The sequence below is a fragment of the Phyllopteryx taeniolatus genome, chromosome 9 (assembly GCF_024500385.1).
Source record: "Phyllopteryx taeniolatus isolate TA_2022b chromosome 9, UOR_Ptae_1.2, whole genome shotgun sequence".
Classification (NCBI taxonomy): domain Eukaryota; kingdom Metazoa; phylum Chordata; class Actinopteri; order Syngnathiformes; family Syngnathidae; genus Phyllopteryx; species Phyllopteryx taeniolatus.
The window spans coordinates 21993963-22012315 of NC_084510.1; the positions used below are offsets into that span (position 1 = coordinate 21993963).

Here is an 18353-nt window from a genome sequence, read left to right on the forward strand (position 1 = left end):
GTGGTGCTCAAGCACCTGTCCTTTTGCCGTGGATGAAAAAAGTGTCCTTTTTGCTGCAGCCCTTTTTTGCTTCATTCATCAATATTTAAAAACAACAACAACAAAAAACTGTCATCAATTTTACCCAAAGTGTTATGAAATCTGACGGGCATTTATTTTAGTGTTGATTGTGTTAACATAAATAAATACATAAGTTAAATACATACTAAGTTTTTTTCTTAATTGTATGAATAATTTTGGTGATGGGTGCCCTCTTTCTGGCTTGAGCACCTGCCCATAATATGTCTGTGCACATGCCTGCTCCAGTATGATATGCATCACTGCAAACTGTAACCACGCTGTGAGAAAGACCTCCATCACCGCCCCCAGCGGTTTATTTATAGGACGTTTTTGTAATTATACTCATTATGAGCCACAAATATTACACATATCGTGCACGCCATAGCCTAACGGTGGCAGTAACCAGACAATCGAGTTGACTGAAGAAGAAACTAAAATAAAGCTAAACTTCAGAAGTTCTCTCCTAGTTAGGTGTGCAGGGTCAATTCTGAACTCTTCAAAGGTCACCAAATATGGTTCCTTGCCTGATGAAACGTTTGTAACACCGCGTTTGAAATGACATGCTCTGAACATTTGTTTTAAACATCCGTCAGGTTCCGCCTCCAACTACGTGCCAGCGGTGTGTAACGGCCGCGAGGTGGTGGACTCGACCACTTCGTCTTTGTGAGAGCATCTCATCAACAGTCCGGACCGAGGCCATGTCGCCGCATGTCGCCGTGATGTCCAGCGGGGCTGCACAGAGACAGTGTGCAGGGCTGAAGCAATGTTCCACCAGGGAGAAGTATGGAGCGCTTGTAAAGCCCTCATTTGTATAGATTGAATATACTGTGACTTTTTTTTTTGGTTTACACTTAAATGTGGGCAATGTGTTTCTGTGAAAATTCAGTAGGAAATCATACAAAAAGTTAGGCACTATGCGGCGGGAATAATATGTTCCAGGTTCAAACTGTCACAATTGTGAAATCTTTATTAACTGTACACAAAGTGTTGTAACATTCATAAAGAAAAAGTGCAAAATGAAGTTTACCATTTAAATATTCTAGCATTTTAAAATGCTTTATTTGCTTGTTTTAATTCAAAATGAAATGTCATCATTTTAATCAAATTCACCATTATTCAACAAAAATTAATTGCACATTTTTCTACCTAATAGAAAGGATTTTTTTTTTGTTTTGTACAAAATCCTACAAAATTCTGGTGAGAAATGGCTCATTTGACGCCCTGCTCCGTGCCTTGTCCTAACTCGTCTTGTGTGTGGCAATACAGTAGGTTAATACAGCTGTTCTTATATCTTACTGTCCTTCCAGTGCTGTGAATATATCCAATATTTGAAGACTAAAAATGTTCATTTAACTTATTCCGTCTGTGAAAATGTGACCAACGTTAGTGAGCATAATATGCAAATCTATTGAGAAGAATGTGTTGATGTAGACATGCTAGAACGTGTGCTTTTATGTAACTAATGTAAATAAAACCTTTTTTGTAATAGAAGAGTTGCATTTTAACAATTTAAAAAAAGAGTGATTAAAGAGCCAATGAAAAATGTAATTAAGAAAAAACTAGGTGATACTATTGTGAGTATAAATAATCTTTTTTATGTACTTTGTTTACATGTGCAATTGTACTCATACAGGCCTAAGTTAAGTCATTTACAGTGTTAATAGGTCACAAAGAGTGTGGGATGGTATTAGCGATCAATATCTAAACAGGAACCTTACACTTGAGCTCAATTATGCTTGTGCCTTTGCTTTCCCTTGTGACATAGGTGCCAAACTCAAGGCCAGATGCTGCCCGTCACATCGTTTTATGTGGCCCACGAAAGCAAATCATGCTCGTCAACTTCCGTGGTTTTTGCTCAAATCTGTACCCAAATTCCAAATTGTCATAATAATAAACAATAATGTTGAGATATTGCATTTTTCTGTTACCAAACACCTCTTCTACAGTAACTTAAAGAATACTTGAACAAACTATTATCCTTGTCTTCTGATTTCAAAATTAGTTATCCCTCAATTTGTTGCGTAATGGTAATGTTTTGGTGATGATTAAACTTTGTTTCACTGTTCTAACGGCCCTCTGAGGGAAATCATAACTACAATGGGGCCCGAGACAAAAAAAAAAAAGTGTTTGACACCCCTTGATTAAGTACCCTACTTCCATTTATAGTATCAACACTCCACTTTAAAAGTATTGGAACAGTGGGGCCACTTGGTTTATTTTTGCGGTAGATTGAAAACATTTGGGTTTCACTGATGAACATAACACAAGATAAACAGTTCAACTTTTAATGTGCAGGAATTTACATTTGTATCAGATACACACCTTGGACTTTTTGTTTGAACCCACGCACGATACAAAAGTCTTGAACGTGTGGCTGACAGGTGTGTTTTGTTCCCAAGGTGAATTATTCAAACAATAAATAGCACTCAATGTCTATGCTCAGTTTTGCCTGTGAAGACTATGTTTATAGTAGTGTCACAAACATGAAAATCCAAACATGAACGCACCAAAACTTTAGCTTACCTAAAAATGCTACAAATAATAATACAATCATGCAGCAGATCCACAAGTAATTTTACCTGGAAATAAAAGTTTAACTGTTATCGTCCCATATTTATCCTTTAATGTCAAACACAAATGTTTTCAGTATACATAAAAAAAAAAAATAACGTAATGAGTCCCACTGTTTAAATACTTTTGGAGGGGAGTGTAGCGATCCACCCATTTGTCTACATAACCCAGTAGACACTTTACACTGTTGTTTTTGCAAACAAACGACCTGTTATATCAACATCAAATCATTCTCTAAAAAAATAATAATGTGGCAAAATGTTTTAAATGCCTTTAATTTACAAAAAAAAGTCCATTATTCAGCTGTCTGGGCTTCATCTTGATTGGGAGGTTTCCTTTTAAGGGGAATGATATAGATCCCGTTCCTGGCCTCTTTTTGTCTCCACCATCGTCCCAACCTTCAGAGAGACAGACAAAATCTTACTAGCACCATGCAGAACTTTAAAGGCATTTTAGATATGCAAGAGGCTTACAAATGCAAATTCTTATTCCAGTTGACACATGGACAACATTTACAACATCTGAGGCTGTATTCACGTCCACTTTAACGACATAATTATTGGGATAAATCATTTACTCAATGAACAGTATCTCGTGATTCTTCATTTGGGCACAGCATTGTGTACTTCCAACTTTGTGGGAACTGTATGAGGACGGCCCTTTTGTGAAAGACTGTGTTACACTCCCAAGCAGACCAGACTGGGAGCAAGTCCCTCCCTCTGGTGAGACCTCACTGACCTCCTCTAATGTCAAAATGTTCATAAGTTCCCATAGACACACGCCAACATCGTGTCGATGATCAGAAGTTGTTTTTGCTGCCGAGGTAGGAACGATTCCATGTTTTCTTCCTGAAGGCACAATGTGCACATGTCCCAATACTTGCCCTTCTCTATACAATTAATGCTCGCCAATTCACGACTCATATACATACATTTTTTGTTTGTAAAACATAACTAAAATGATTTGCTGAAAAGCGCATGTTTTCGCACTTATTCTTGTATTTTGTCCTCTTTCTATAACACCCTATATAATGCTACCCAAATGCCCTACCCCTAAGAGAAATGAGAGTGGTAAGCATCTCATGATGATGCTATTAGCAGTGGTGAAAGTTAACAGCTGGTTATCTGGTAACTGCCGGCTGCGCAACGTAAGACACAGTAAAGGCTCAACCAATGGTGAAGAATCGTAATGCCAGTTGAAGTTTGCTGTCAAGATTATCAGAAAACTAAAAAAATTACAGGTTGTGCATTTTAAACAACTACATAGCTCTGCCTCACGAGAGTCCATATAGCTTAATGCTAACACATATGCAAACAGTAAGCATCGATAGACGGAGTTTATTTGAACACAAACGGTGGAGCAACACATTTAGACAGATACAATAACAATACTCAAAGGCATATATTATTTTTCCTCTATGAAAAATGACAAATTCAGTCACCCACAGTAGTAATAGTACATTATTTTTCATTTGTGTCTGCATGACTGTATTACACTGTACTGCCTCCCAATGGCCAAGGCGGTCAGTGCACACTCAATTGGATTTCAGCATTGAAGCATCATGTACACACTGATTACTTCTTTATTCTATTTAATTATGTTATGATTCTATTGTTTTATGAAGTAGAAAATGCTATTTTCCCTTATTTAAAAACGAACAAAAAATGTAATTTTTTGAGGTGGTGTTTTGCATTACAAGCGTGGTCACCAACTGACAAACTGGTTTTTCAAGGCACCATTCTATTTTTTTTCTTGTGTTTGTTTATATGAACTACGATGCCTTTTTTTTCTTAATCAAATAATCTGGAAGCCATTGATTAAGGCTAATGTAAGACGAGTTTGGAGTAATATTGAAATGTGGGATCATATTTTGGGGGTAGAGTTAGGATTTAAAACTATTAATATTGGTAGTGTCCATAAGTTTTATTACAGCTAGGGTTCAATGTTTAAAGTGCAATTCAATTACAGGTGAAATTGGAACACCCAGGAGGTCAACAGGTTTCCCTTAGAATAAAAAGAGAACACTACCATCTAGTGGACAGCGAGTACATCATCCGGTGCTGAAATGGTGTCAGGGAACTGACGGTTGCTATAGAAACAGCAGCATTCGTGCAATATTACCTGTGTTCCTGTCCGACTCCCGCCACCAAGAAGTGACCAGAGTGTGAAAACTTTAAACTGTTGACAAAACCGATCTGAGGGAAGGAACACAGGGACGCAGAATGAGACGACACATGGACTGTGAAGGTAAGTGCATTTAAATCTGCTTTTACCACTGGAACACTGAAGAGCGGCTCGAGCCCTCGATAACGCGGACCGCACGTCCACAGTTGCACCTGCGAATTGCTGGAACCTGTGAAGCGGAACCTGTGGTTACTTTGGATGAACAGCACAGTGTCGGTGTTTTGTGTCCAGGACACTAAACCAGATGGAAAAGTGTGCGTCTCTGAACGGAATACATTTGCATACATTCATGAAAGCTTTAATGAATGTGTGTGTCTGTGTGTGTGTTGGGAAGGACTCTCACAGCCAGAGGCACCTGAGGCTACGACGTCGGTGCTCTGAAGCGCGGCCACCGCGGCCACCCAGTGAGGCTGCTCCAGCCCGGGGTCGCCATTGCAACCGTGAGCCTGCTTCACCGTGCTGAGGGGCTTCTTCTTATTGACGCTCCAAAGACACACGGAGCTGAGGAGGTCAGCCCAGGAATAACACTGAAATACCGACAATAGTAATGACAGTACAAAGTTTTGTCGGTGACATCGTGACGTACCCGTCGTCAGCGCCTGTAATCATGTGCTCCTCATTGATGAGTTGGATGCAATCTATTGAACCCCTGCAAGAAACGCAGTCGTGACAAATTAAAAACTGATAGTTGTCCTTTTATTAATGCCAGAAAGTGAACTACAATGGTGTTGGAGGCAGTCCTCTGTGAACGACAGAGTTCCGTTCCTATCGATTATCAAAAATCGTTTTCAATTAATTTGATAATCGATGAGTTGATTAATTGCTCTACTTTATACAGCAAATGAGAGTGAATCAAAAGCGCCTAAACTGGCTGCAGCTATGGAGTGTGTGACATTTTGCCTCAATTGCTTGGAGACTATCAATAATTGAAAGAAAATTACAGAATTCTGATTGGTGAATCAATTATGCTTCAATAAATGTATCAATAATAGAAAACATTTTGGACTTGATGTTACAGGCAGGTATGCACTGATGCCACTTTTTTAAGACCGAGTACAAGAACTTACATTTGAGTACTCACAGAGTAACGATATTTGAAAATGGCATCGTCTTGCAATTGTGATAAAAATGTTTCATATTAAAAGGAGCCATATTTTACCAAAACAACTTTTCACAGTATCTGGGATGTAATATTGGCTCTAAAGTACCTTAGTAAACGTGGGAAATGTGAATTAAAATCACCCACACATTCCTGAGTCCTAAACGTTTTTCTGCCGAGAGGCCTGAAATCAGGTCATTTGGATTCCTCGACCATATCTACGTCACTAGCGAAGATCTCCGCCTTCCCTCTCTGCTCCCGACCCAGCGCTGTCAACATAAACACGTGTGCTCTCACAAGTGGGTCTTTTACATGGAGGCAACCAATCAGAGGAAAGGGGGTGGTCTTAGTCAAATATGGTTAAAGCGGATACAAAACTGGGGGTCAAACAGAAGTAGCTGTCAGAGGGTCCTTTTATGGACACTTGTATGACAAAACCAGTGTTTTCTGAAATGAAATGACACTTTTATACTAAGTCCAAGTTAGAGAGTCACTCTATGGTGGTCTAAATAGCAAAAATATGGAACCTTTAATACTTTTATTGAACATGGCATACGTTTCACACAAATAAAACCTTTTAAGAGTAACTACTTGTCATTACTGACATGTTACCATCCAAACTAAATGTTTTTCTTAAGGTCTTGCCCCACATTTCACTTCAATGTAGGCTGCTGTCTCAGTCTAAACACAAGGGGGCACTATTTGAAAGTACATACAGCAGATGACAGAAGAAGTCAGGTGGACAGAAACAAGCATCAATGTGTGTTATCTACAAAATAACTTGAGCAAAAGAAATACAAGATTGCTTCCAGAGAATACCACAAGTTATAAAATGAAACTATGACAGAACAACTGTCGTGATACTTCATCAGGCAATCATGTACTTATCCTTCCTTGACGTGCCGCGGAGCTACGCGGGGCTGTTATAAACCAAGGATCCCCTGTACAGTCTTTTGGATTTGCAATTAAAACATCTTAGTGTTAACTCACTGGCGCCATTAACTGACACATGCGAACACTCACTCGTGGCCGTGGAAGACGAGCTGCGACTCCTCCATGATCTTCCATACACGCACGGTGTGGTCGCGGCCCCCGGCGGTCACGCAGCGTTCTCGGCTCAGGCAGTCCAGTCCCGTGATGGCGTCCTGATGGCCGAAACTGTAAGTGGGAGATGAATGTAAATAATGCCAATATAAAATGCATCCGGAAAGGCTCCAAAATGGAATAAATGCATGGCTTTCCTAAAAATTGGATGCACAACACCCTATAATGACTATATAATACATATACTGTATATGCCTTTTGCTTAATATTTGTTGATGCTCCTTTGATAGCAATTAATTTTTTGGTTATTAAATGATGCCTTTTTTTGTAATAATCCTCAGTTGTGACAGACACGTTCACACCCCCAAAGATTCATATTTAACGACATCACCACTCCGACAGATGGTGTGCCACAATTATTTACTGGGTGGATTGTCCACTTGAAGAAATACTGATGTGACTGAGACTGTAGTAAGTAAGACTATTGATCCCACAGGGCCCGCTCTTTCGTTGTAAAGGCAGATGTTTTTTGATACAGCTCATTACTGTTTATAGTGCAAGTGTACTTAATAAGCCGTCACGTGAATGTTATTTTTAGTGTTAAGTCACTCACAGAGTTTCCACGTAGGCGTTTTCATCCACATTCCACACTTTGACGGAGCGATCGTGTGAAGCGCTGTACAGATCGTGAGTTCCCTTCCTGAACGAGAGACCCTGCAAGCAAGCAGACAAGCACTTTCACTCAAATTAACTTCATTCATGTGTGGAGGTGGCTGGGCGATTTGGCCTTAAACAAATAAAAATAATAATTAAAAAACATTTCTCAGTTTTGTTTTCCCCCTCAAAAATCCGATGTGTGATTTTAATTGTTTTTTCCCCCCTTCGCTTAAGCAAATGACAATGAAAATATTCAAACCAGGTTTTGCTCACCCGCCCCCCTCCCCCTTTTGGGATTGGATTTATGTCTCCCGATACCGAACAAGCTTTGAAATAGTTTTGTCCCAATCAAACTTGCATCAACTTCCACAGAAATTATTATTTTCCCCTTGACAGATAAATAATAATAAATAAACTCATATTAATCAATCAATTGTAAAGCCCTAATTGCAAGTGACTGTACCTACCGAAACGGGGCCTTTGTGTCCTGTGAATTTGTAGAGATGCTTGCACGATTCAGCTTCCCAAATCATGATCAGCTTGTTCATGTCACCAGTGGCCTTTAAAAAAAAAAGATCGTTTTGTTACGACTCAAAGTTGTTGAGGAGTTTCAGGAGGATTTGCAAAGTAGAGGGTTAGTCCTCACCAAGTATTTTCCGTCGGATGATATGGACATACACAGGACGTGAGCCGTATGTCCTACATGTCGATCTTCTGTACCCTTCCTTCCGCCAGGTATGACCCACAGTTTTTTCCCGCTCTCGACATCCCCTGAAGAAATACAAAACACTCTTTCAAGACATTTTTTACAGTCACAATGCAGAACACACACCGCCAATATGTTACATTTGATGATGGAGCAGTCTTTTGCAGCAGAGAAGATGCACTTATCATCAGGACTGATGACCAGGCAGGTGACTGGTAGCTTGTGTCCTCGTAACAAACGGACTTCGGAAGCGTCGGGTGGCAACAGCTAAAAGACAAATAAATTATTAAAAGAGACTCACCTCTCACCAAAGGTAGCGAGTGTTTAACTTTCTATTACTTACATCTTTTGCAATGAGTCGTTGTAATTTTCCTTTCTGTTCAAGCTGTAAATAAGAAAAGATTACATATCAAAAGTGTTCTTCCCACAAATTGTGTGTGGGTCCGCGTGATTCAGTCTTACCACTTCTTCTTTAAGTCTCCCCGCAATCAGATCGGCCTCAAATGACTCGCCTTCAGCCTTTTCTTCTTCTAATTAAGACCGAATGAACAGCGTAAAACATTGTAAACTCAAGAAGAAATGACATAAGTAGAAACTTACCTTCTTCCTTTAACTGGTTGAGGTAAAGTTTGGCTAATCTGAGCTTCTTCTCCTGCGGTGTTTCGTCATAGTCATACTTCTCTTTGACCTGCCTTTTCTTGGCAACTATCGGACTGTGCAGCAAACAGACACCCATTTGTATCTCTCGCTATATGTCATATAATTTGATCAATCACGGTAAAGACATACGCCACTGAATTTACTTTTGAAAATCAATTCATTTTACTCCTGAGTATTTGAATGTCTTTACCAGTACGTGTCCCAAATGAACGTTCATGATAAGCAACATGTTTTCTGAAGATGCTAATTCCATTTTTGGATATATACGCAAGATTTTGTCTTATTGTTAAATATGCCTTTTCCATGAAAACTAACGCAAATGCATCTTAGTGTCTTCAGAGTGCCTTTTTTTGTGGTTCTTTTACAAATCGTGCCATCTTTGTCACTCAAGCGGTCTTTACCGTTAATGCTACTGGAGTGGAATGCTACAGAGGGATCTGCGAGCTGATGTGCCAGGGTGAGGCAGCCATTCTGCATTCACACAATAGCAATAAAGTGTGTTATTTCTGAGCTGTTTATGAATTTGGGAAAATGTCAGAACTATTGCATGTCTTTACCGGTACTAAGACTATATGAAGACAAGGGTGTAATTGGTTTAAGAGTAGTTGGGATCAGTTACGTACTTGTATCTGCAGATTTGGAAGGGGACCATGTAAATTGTGCAACAAATGATTTTTATGAAGCTGTTTATTTCTTTACCACTATGCAAGAATTGCATTTCAGTTGGCCACCACCATCTGCTCTGTCAATAAATATAACCCTTACTATGAATTACATTTTAATTCATTAAATTTTGGAAATAGGACAAAGCGTGGCTGTTTCAGCATTGGAGACATTTGCCCATATAAAACCAAGGCGGCATAAAATAAAATGGTAAATTAGAGTTTGGTTGTTGTCTTTACCGTTTTTGATCAAATTATATGGGAAATGCCCCATATATTTTAAACACTGTATAGGAATTCCTTACCTCTCTGTCTCAGATTCGCTGGAAATCTCTTCGTTATATCGGGATTTTTGTTTCTTGACTTTAACTTTCCCACCCGGGTCCCCATCACCCTAAGTCAAAGATGATTAAAAAAAAAAGTTGAGATTAAACGTGACATGCAATGAAAAGTTAAAACGTGCAAGGCACATTTGAGCAATTAGCATTGGGTAGCTTGCCCCAGTCCTCTTACTTTCCGATTCGATTTCGTTATGTTTTTTCCAGGTTTCGGTAATTTGGGGTTTTTGGACCCCTTGATAAAGAAGGACGACGACATTGTAAAACGCGTTAACACAAATGTCGGGGAAAAAAATCTCAACTTTCTCAAGATTCAAGTCAACATTGGACCCACATGGGTAACATGCACTTCAACCTAACTTGGAAATGATGTTGGAAGGAATCTCGGTGCTGATTGGCCTATACCAATTACATACCGCCTTGTTTGAACATTCTGAAAACCTATTGGTTTCAACCAATTTTTAGGAAAAACAGGAAATAGTCCTGAGAAAAAACATGTCCCTTGGAGAAAAATGACTCGCGACTTAGTTCCACATACAAAATAAAATAATCAAACAACACAGTTATTCCTGACACATTCATACTACAAGATATTAAAAACAAATAGAACGAGTTTCCCTCGTATATTTAGCTTCAAACTTTTCGAGCTGCTTATGAAACACTGACATTATCACACCGGGATCCATGTACTGTAGTACTGCAGTAGTACTGCTACTTCCTCTACTACGCAGTATTTGCATATATTGCACAGTCTTTGTCCTCAGTGGACGTCGTTACACTTTAATTCCTCGATACAAACCGAGCGCCCAGGTGAGGTTCATTTCAACCAGTGTGATTTAAAAAAAAAAAAAAAAAAAAAAAAAAAAAAAAAAGCGAATTTATTTGCTCCTGACACACAAGATGGTTTATCACGGTGAGCTAAATGGGCAGTGGAGGGGGGGGGGGTCACGCTGAGGACGCGGCGTGAACTAACTTTCCGTTGTCGTCTCCCTCCCCGGCAGAAAGTTGGACACCATTCCCCGGGCCGAACTTCACAAAATGTGTCTTTTCCTCTCCAGATTTTCCTTGAAACCTTATGCCACCTAAGAGAGAGGCGGGGGCAACTCCATCCCCGACGCCGGTAAAGATGCTAAAGCTCAACACGGTCCCACTGGAGGCTGGTCCAATGGAGGAGTTGGCCGAGTCCACTTACTCTCCATTTCTCACCACCGAGGTGAGAAACGTTTCTCTTGAGCGCTGCACACACACGCGTTGTGTACTTTTTGTTCCACCACCACAGCCCTGGCGTGATTTCCTCTCTCCTGTCAGCAGGAATTTGACGGAATTGAAGGCGAAGCGAGTCCAGGCGTCCGAACCGACACCATCAGCCTGCTAATGAAGATAGAACAGCTGCAGGCCCAACTGAAATATGAACGCAGGTGTCGAATTCTGGCTGAGAGAGAACTGAGGGAGATGAAAGGTGAGTTGAAGGGAAGAAAAACTTAACTTTTTGTTTGTTGATCATAAGATAAAGGGGGGTATCTCTGGAGGTTCTGAACTCCTGTTTCCATGCCATTGCCGTGTTAAAGAGAGCAATGCAGAGCTGAACTTCTCATCGCTGACATGTTGGTAGAGCACAAAGTTAATTTAGGAGAGAGTAAATATCTGTACCTATCCCAGTGAGCCGAGGCACAAATAGTAAAAACGTAAGTGATACCGCCCCCCCCCCAACCCACCCCCCTCAAAAAAAAAAAACAACCAAAAAAACAAATGTTTACAATTGCCCATTGTATTACTTCCAACCATAAATATACCAAATACTATGATCACAAAACAATGTAATATTATTTTGTGGTGCAACTAACGTTTATTTTAATAATTGATTAATGTTTCAATGATGTTTTTTTAAATTATTATTAATATATTAATCAGATAAAACAAATTATTTTCCAATCCCTTTATTCAAAAACAGGACATTATTTCAAATTGACAGTGCAGAAAATGCACAAATATTAGCTGATTATGATGGTTACTGGTTTGGTAAATAGGCAAACATTTTGATCATTATTTTCTCAAGTAAAAGCAGATGTTTGCAAATGTCTTATTTAATTAAACACAAAGATAAAATGTCTGCTTTCAGTAACACGTCAGAAAATAGGCAAACATTTTAATCATTGTTTTCCAACATAAATGCAGATTTTTGCAAATGTCTTATTTGATTAAACACAAAGATAATATGTCTGCTTTCAATGAGGACTATGGATAAATTTATTGTCGAGGCTGACATTCAGAGGATTTGGACAACTTTATGACAATTTTACGTTAAACGATGTCTCGAAACAAGAAATCAGTAATCTAAATAGTAATGAATTTGATAATTGCTTAGTTGTTGATTAATCGATTGATTTTTGCACCTCTAATATAATGTCAAACTCTTGCAACATTACATTCAAAATAAATGGCTTACAGAAGCCTAAATGATGCTCTTAATCCGAAGCTTCCCCCATCAATGTATCATTTGTTGTGATAACAGTTTATCTGTTACGCTGTAGATGTTTCCAAGCAATTGTGGAATTTGAAAATGTTTCATTTTGTGATTGCTGGAAAGCCTTGTAATGTCTTTTTTTTTGCAGGCAATGTATTACAGTATTGTGATTAAATCTGTTAGCCTCGGCTTTGCACATGCTTACACGTAATGGTCATTTGTCTTGGTGTGACGCTCGGCGCAGAGATGAACACTCTCATGGTGGAGATGCGACAAACGGCTCACGAACTCCGAGCCACTCTGGATCACGTCCTCCAAAGCGGCGACCCGATGATGGTGCCGCACAACTCCCAAGACGAAAGCATCAGCTTCCTGTCGGAGCACGAGGCTGACATCGTAGCGGTGGGCGACGGGCCAGAGGTTAGCGCTCGTTGTTCAGTTTTGCCGGACGAATCCTCTTGTGCGTTGTCAGACGCGTAATCTTTTTCACCCTAAGGACAGCAACAACTACCTGTACCTCGCAGAGAACCTCCGCGTTCCCAGGAGTCTTTACGAGCACATCGGCGAAATCGCAGACTACAAGAAGTACACCTCGGCGCTGCTCATGATGCTTTTTGATAGAGAGACGCTGGCCACACACTCGCTGCAGGGCCGCAGGAACACTATGAGTGGGGAGGACTGCCCCAAGCCCCAGCTCCCACCTGAGATCCTCCGGAGTATCATCGGTAGGTTGCTGATTGACAATTAATGTCGGGGAGTGATTAATAACTGAGCTTTCACACTAACGTTGCATTGAGTGAGACTTAATTGGTTAATGATTCAGCAGACTGCCTCACAGTCGAGAGGTCCCGGGTTCGGTTCTGTTTGGAGTTTAAATGTTATCCCCCATGCTCACAGTGGGTACGGACTGTATTCAGACCCCCTTAAATGTTTCACTCTTTATTATATTGCAGCCATTTGCCAAAGTAATTTAAGTTCGTTTTTTCCCTCATTCATGTACACACAGCTCCCCATATTGACAGAAAAAAAACGGAATTGTTGAAATTTTTGCAGATTTATTAAAAAAGAAAGACTGAATTATCACACAGCCGTAAGTATTCAGACCCTTTGCTGTGACACTCGTATATTTAACTCGGGTGCTGTCCATTTCTTCTGATCATCCTTGAGATGGTTCTACACCATCATTGGAGTCCAGCTGTGTTTGATTATACAGACTGGACTTGATTAAGAAAGCCACATACCTGTTTATAGAATACCTTACAGCTCACAGTGCATGTCAGAGCAAATGAGAATCATGAGGTCAAAGGAACTGCCTGAAGAGCTCAGAGACAGAATTGTAGCAAGGCACAGATCTGGCCTAGGTTATAAAAAAATTCTACTGCACTTAAGGTTCCTAATAGCACAGTAGCCTCCATAATCCTTAAATGGAAGACGTTTGGGACGATCAGACACTTCCTAGAGCTGGCCTTCCTGCCAAACTGAGCCATCGGGGGAGAAGAAGAGCCTTGGTGACAGAGGTAAAGAAGAACCCAAAGATCACTGTGGCTGAGCTACGGAGATGCAGTCAGGAGATGGGAGAAAGTTCTAGAAAGTCAACCATCAGAATCAGAATCATCTTTATTTGCCAAGTATGTCCAAAACACACAAGGAATTTGTCTCCGGTAGTTGGAGCCGCTCTAGTACAACAGACAGTCAATTTACAGAACACTTTGGAGACGTAAAGACATTGACAAAAAACAATTGTGACAGAAGCCTCTCCTCAGTGCAACACACATGATAGCCCGCATTGAGTTTGCTAAAAAAAACACCTGAAGGAATCCAAGATGGTGAGAAATAAGATTCTCTGGTCTGATGAGACCAAGATGGAAATTGTTGGCCTTAATTCTAAGCGGCATGTGTGGAGAAAACCATGCACTGCTCATCACCTGTCCAATACAGTCCCAACAGTGAAGCATGGAGGTGGCAGCATCATGCTGTGGGGATGTTTTTCAGCTGCAGGGACAGGACGACTGGTTGCAAGGAATGATGAATGCGGCCAAATACAGGGATATCCTGGACGAAAACCTTCTCCAGAGTGCTCAGGACCTCAGACTGGGCCAAAGGTTCAAGACAATGACCCGAAGCACACAGCTAAAATAACAAAGGAGTGGCTTCAGAACAACTCTGTGACTGTTCTTGAATGGCCCAGCCAGAGCCCTGACTTAAACCCAACTGAGCATCTCTGGAGAGACCTGAAAATGGCTGTCCACCAATGGTCAGCATCCAACCTGACATAACTGGAGAGGATCTACAAGGAAGAATGACAGAGGATCCAAAAATCCAGGTGTGAAAAACAGCATTCCCAAAAAGATTCATGGCTGTATTAGCTCAAAAGGGTGCTACTACTAAATACTGAGCAAAGGCTCTGAATACTTATGGCTGTGTGATCTTTCAGTTTTTCTTTTTTAATAAATCTGCAAAAATTTCAACAATTCCGTTTTTTTCTGTCAATATGGGGTGCTGTGTGTACATTAATGAGGAAAAAACGAGCTTAAATGATTTTAGCAAATGGCTGCAATATAACATTTTCCGTTCCGCTTATCCTCACTCGGGTCACGGGCATGCTGGAGCCTATCCCAGCCAACTTCGGGTGAGGGGCGGGGTACACCCTGAACTGGTTGCCAGCCAATCGCAGGGCACATATAAACAAACAAACATTCACACTCACATTAACACCCATGGGCAATTTAGAGTCCTCAATTAACCTACACTGCATGTTTTTGGGATGTGGGAGGAAACCAGAGTACCCGGAGAAAACCCACAAAGACACGGGGAGAACATGCGAACTCCACACAGGCGAGGCCGGGATTTGAACCACCGTGCCGCCTCCAATATAACAAAAAGTGACAAATTTAAGGGGGTCTGAAAACTTTCCGTACCCACTGGGTTTTCTTAAGGGTACTCAGGGTTCCTCCCACAAATATGGGTTCAGACGTTTTAATGAAATTGCACTCCCTGTTTTCATTACCGTATCGTCTCTCCCTCCAGATCACGTGGCGGTCAAGTTTGGCGTGGACAGCAGCCAGATCAAGACAGCCATCCGGACCAAGTTAAACAATGAGGACAAATTGCTGAAGAAGAGAATGGGCTTGGTCAAAGTGGAAAACAAAGCCAGCTTACCTCTGCCCGACAACGCGTCGATATGATTGATGCCAGTCAGCTTTGGCCTTCATCTTGTCTGCTCGTGTGTGTGCTGTACTGTAACCGTGTGACAGGTCGCCTCTCCTAATCGACATTATTCACTTTAGTGCTTGAATTAGGTTATTTTTACAGTAATCAACTTTTTTTAAAACTTGGGACGGCTCTCATTAGACAGTATTACGTTACCTGGAGAGCAAATATATAGTGCTTTTAAAGCTCACGTGTGATTTTGAGTGGATAGAGACTAGAAAGTTCTCATGTTAGGCTTCCATCTTTTCCTTGGCGGCTCTGTCGAAAATCTTTTGTTAGCCAACAAGAACACTATTGACTTTAATGGTTGTCCGGCCCAAGAGGGGTCACCTCCTTACTTACTAAATTTTAAAGTTTAACCTCATCTTCAACATTCGGATCAGTACTGTCATTTTTAAACGAAAGAACCCTACTTGTTTTGATTTCCGATTCAAGATGATTGGTGTCATATTTTTTGTTCTTTTTAATGAGCACCTTTTGGTCCAGTTTTAAGCACAATTTCTTAATCATTGGTAAACGTTTAGATTCACTCGTTGGACACATTAGGATGTATACAATGTTTTGAATATCAGCTAATGTACGATACAAAATCCTCCTTTACAAAGATCATAATGCTCAGTTTTGACTGATACAGTCAGAGCACAACTTTATTATTGTATTTTGTCCAGATACATTGATGTCTTCTTTTGTTCAAAGAGTTGATGAAAATAATTGAGCATCTTCCACACTAGGTAGCAGCACTACACTCTCCTAAGAATGTGCAAGTACAACCCCCAATTCCAATGAAGTTGGGATAAACAAATAAAAACAGAATACAATGATTTGAAAATCATGTTCAACCTATATTTAATTGAATGAGTTTGCATGTTCTCCCCGTGCCTGCGTGGGTTTTCTCCGGGCACTCCGGTTTCCTCCCACATCCCAAAAACATGCATTAATTGGAGACTCTAAATTGCCCGTAGGTGTGACTGTGAGTGCGAATGGTTGTTTGTTTGTATGTGCCCTGCGATTGGCTGGCAACCAGTTCAGGGTGTACCCCGCCTCCTGCCCGATGGCAGCTGAGATAGGCTCCAGCACGCCCGCGACCCTAGTGAGTAGAAGCGGCTCAGAAAATGGATGGATGGATGGACAATACAAAGACAAGATATTTAATGTTCAAACTGATAAACTTTATTGTTTTTAGCAAATAATCTCAAATTGTTTTTGGAAATTTTGGACGTCATTTCCTCCGGGCCGAAGAGGAAAAGAACCATCCGAAATGTTATGGACGCAAAGTTCAAAAGCCAGCATCTGTGATGGCATGGGGATGTGTTAGTGCCAATGGCATGGGTAACTTACACATCTGTGAAGGCACCATTAATGCTGAAAGGTACATACAGGTTTTGGAGAAACATATGCTGCCATCCAAGCAATGTCTTTTTCATGGACACCCCTGCTTATTTCAGCAAGTCAATGCCAAACCACATTCTGCATGTGTCACAACAGCGTGGCTTCGTAGTAAAAGAGTGCGGGTACAAGACTGGCCTGGCTGCAGTCCAGACCTGTCTCCCATTGGAAATTTGTGGTTCAACAATTAGTGTCCTCAGTTCCCAAATCTTTATTGAATGTTGTTAAAAGAAAAGGTGATGTAACAGAGTGGTAAACATGACCCTGTCCCAGCTTTTTTGGAACGTGTTGCAGCCCTAAAATTCTAAGTTAATGATTATTTGCTAAAAACAATCAAGTTTATCAGTTTGAACATTAAATATCTTGTCTTTGTAGTGTATTCAATTAAATATAGGTCGAACATGATTTGCAAATCATTGTATTTTGTTTTTATTTTTTTTTTGTATTTTTTTTTTTTTTTTTTACCTTTTCGTTTTGTCCTGTTCAGCTGTTAGGTCGACCAGAATGGAAAATCTGTATCCCTTTTATGCTGAAACAATTTTACTGTGTCACAGTTTATTTATGCTTAAGACAACGTCACAACTTCATTGGAATTTGGATTGTATGTGCACCTTAGCTTATGTCTGAGTTGAGGTGCACATTAAAAATATATATATATCTGTTTAATCACTTTGTTGTTGTGCGTCACTGCATTTGTGCCAATAATAAACATTAGGGAATGGTTACTTTCCACTCTTAACTTCGATACATCAGTGTGGGACTGGGAAGATTCTCCAGCAGATGTCAGTGCTGAACTGCACTTTTCTTAGAGTAAACTTTCAAATGTCCCTGAACCCTGGTCACAATGTTCTGGAAGACTTTTTATGGCTAGAGCATGGTCAGCTTGGTTGGTAATTTGCTTTTTTTATTGATAATCCTTGGAGGAATGTACTTGTGTGAATGTACTACGAAGTCGCTGAAAAGAAATAACTGCGTCAAGAGAAGACGTGAGTGGAGGCCTGGTCACCTACCTACCAACAAAATAGTCAAAAACAAAAACCTGAGACAAATGACTGATTGAAAAGAAGGGATGTTTTGATCTTAAATCATCAAACATCAATTCAATTAACTATTTACTAACTATCAAAATACCCGCGACCCTCGTGAGGATAAGCGGTAAAGAAAATGGATGGATGGATGTTCGAAATAAAAAAAAAGTTGAACTGATTAAAAATTTTAAAAATGTAAACAGAAATAGGGACACACGTATACGTCGTAAAAGAGGATTGATGTCATTATAACTCAGAGGGTGGCAATACAGTTTTGAGTTAGG

General features: G+C 40.3%; 3 protein-coding genes across 9 annotated transcripts in view; 2 read left to right on the plus strand and 1 right to left on the minus strand.

Annotated features, from left to right (window-relative positions):
• grm2b (glutamate receptor, metabotropic 2b) overlaps positions 1 to 2324 on the plus strand; it is a 33686-nt gene extending 31362 nt beyond the window's left edge. Inside the window, exon 6 of the mRNA XM_061785154.1 lies at positions 654 to 2324. Within this exon, the coding sequence (XP_061641138.1) occupies positions 654 to 727 (74 nt within the window). The 3' untranslated portion in view covers positions 728 to 2324. The remainder of the gene's footprint in view (positions 1 to 653) is intronic.
• A 7-nt stretch (positions 2325 to 2331) lies between these two features.
• rrp9 (ribosomal RNA processing 9, U3 small nucleolar RNA binding protein) lies at positions 2332 to 10394 on the minus strand. 4 transcript variants are annotated; one of them, XM_061785158.1, is made up of 15 exons: positions 10157 to 10394; positions 9949 to 10037; positions 8922 to 9034; positions 8784 to 8851; positions 8665 to 8706; positions 8462 to 8588; positions 8262 to 8386; positions 8083 to 8175; positions 7572 to 7672; positions 6938 to 7072; positions 5402 to 5464; positions 5171 to 5316; positions 4905 to 4984; positions 4753 to 4826; positions 2332 to 3029 (listed from the first exon to the last, which is right to left on the minus strand). In XM_061785158.1, exons 1-15 carry the CDS (start codon positions 10238 to 10240, stop codon positions 2927 to 2929), a joined length of 1443 nt encoding a protein of 480 aa, XP_061641142.1. In that variant the 5' UTR covers positions 10241 to 10394; the 3' UTR covers positions 2332 to 2926. The 4 variants fall into 4 exon arrangements, with proteins under 4 accessions (XP_061641142.1, XP_061641141.1, XP_061641140.1 ...); XM_061785157.1 differs by having other exon boundaries at positions 5159 to 5316; XM_061785156.1 differs by having other exon boundaries at positions 4753 to 4984.
• Positions 10395 to 10522: 128 nt separating this feature from the next.
• On the plus strand, positions 10523 to 16484 carry LOC133483659 (uncharacterized). 4 transcript variants are annotated; one of them, XM_061785159.1, is made up of 6 exons: positions 10523 to 10791; positions 11040 to 11194; positions 11290 to 11440; positions 12690 to 12865; positions 12942 to 13170; positions 15473 to 16484. In XM_061785159.1, the coding sequence occupies exons 2-6, from the start codon at positions 11057 to 11059 to the stop codon at positions 15628 to 15630; spliced, it is 852 nt and encodes a 283-aa protein (XP_061641143.1). In that variant the 5' UTR covers positions 10523 to 10791; positions 11040 to 11056; the 3' UTR covers positions 15631 to 16484. The 4 variants fall into 4 exon arrangements, with proteins under 4 accessions (XP_061641143.1, XP_061641146.1, XP_061641145.1 ...); XM_061785162.1 differs by having other exon boundaries at positions 11293 to 11440; XM_061785161.1 differs by lacking the exon at positions 10523 to 10791 and adding an exon at positions 10831 to 10894.
• The last annotated feature ends 1869 nt before the right edge of the window (positions 16485 to 18353 follow it).

Excerpts from the sequence above, each read along its gene's own strand:
- rrp9 (XM_061785155.1), bottom strand. The coding sequence starts at position 10,240 with ATGTCGTCGTCCTTCTTTATCAAGGGGTCCAAAAACCCCAAATTACCG. Across the intron at positions 9,035-9,948 it reads AGCGAATCTGAGACAGAGAG|TCCGATAGTTGCCAAGAAAA; the intron begins GTAAGGAATTCC and ends TTTGCTGCACAG. Across the intron at positions 7,673-8,082 it reads GACACAAAGGCCCCGTTTCG|GGTCTCTCGTTCAGGAAGGG; the intron begins GTAGGTACAGTC and ends GCTTGCTTGCAG.
- LOC133483659 (XM_061785159.1), top strand. The coding sequence starts at position 11,057 with ATGCCACCTAAGAGAGAGGCGGGGGCAACTCCATCCCCGACGCCGGTA. Across the intron at positions 11,441-12,689 it reads AGAACTGAGGGAGATGAAAG|AGATGAACACTCTCATGGTG; the intron begins GTGAGTTGAAGG and ends CGCTCGGCGCAG. Across the intron at positions 12,866-12,941 it reads CGGTGGGCGACGGGCCAGAG|GACAGCAACAACTACCTGTA; the intron begins GTTAGCGCTCGT and ends TTTCACCCTAAG.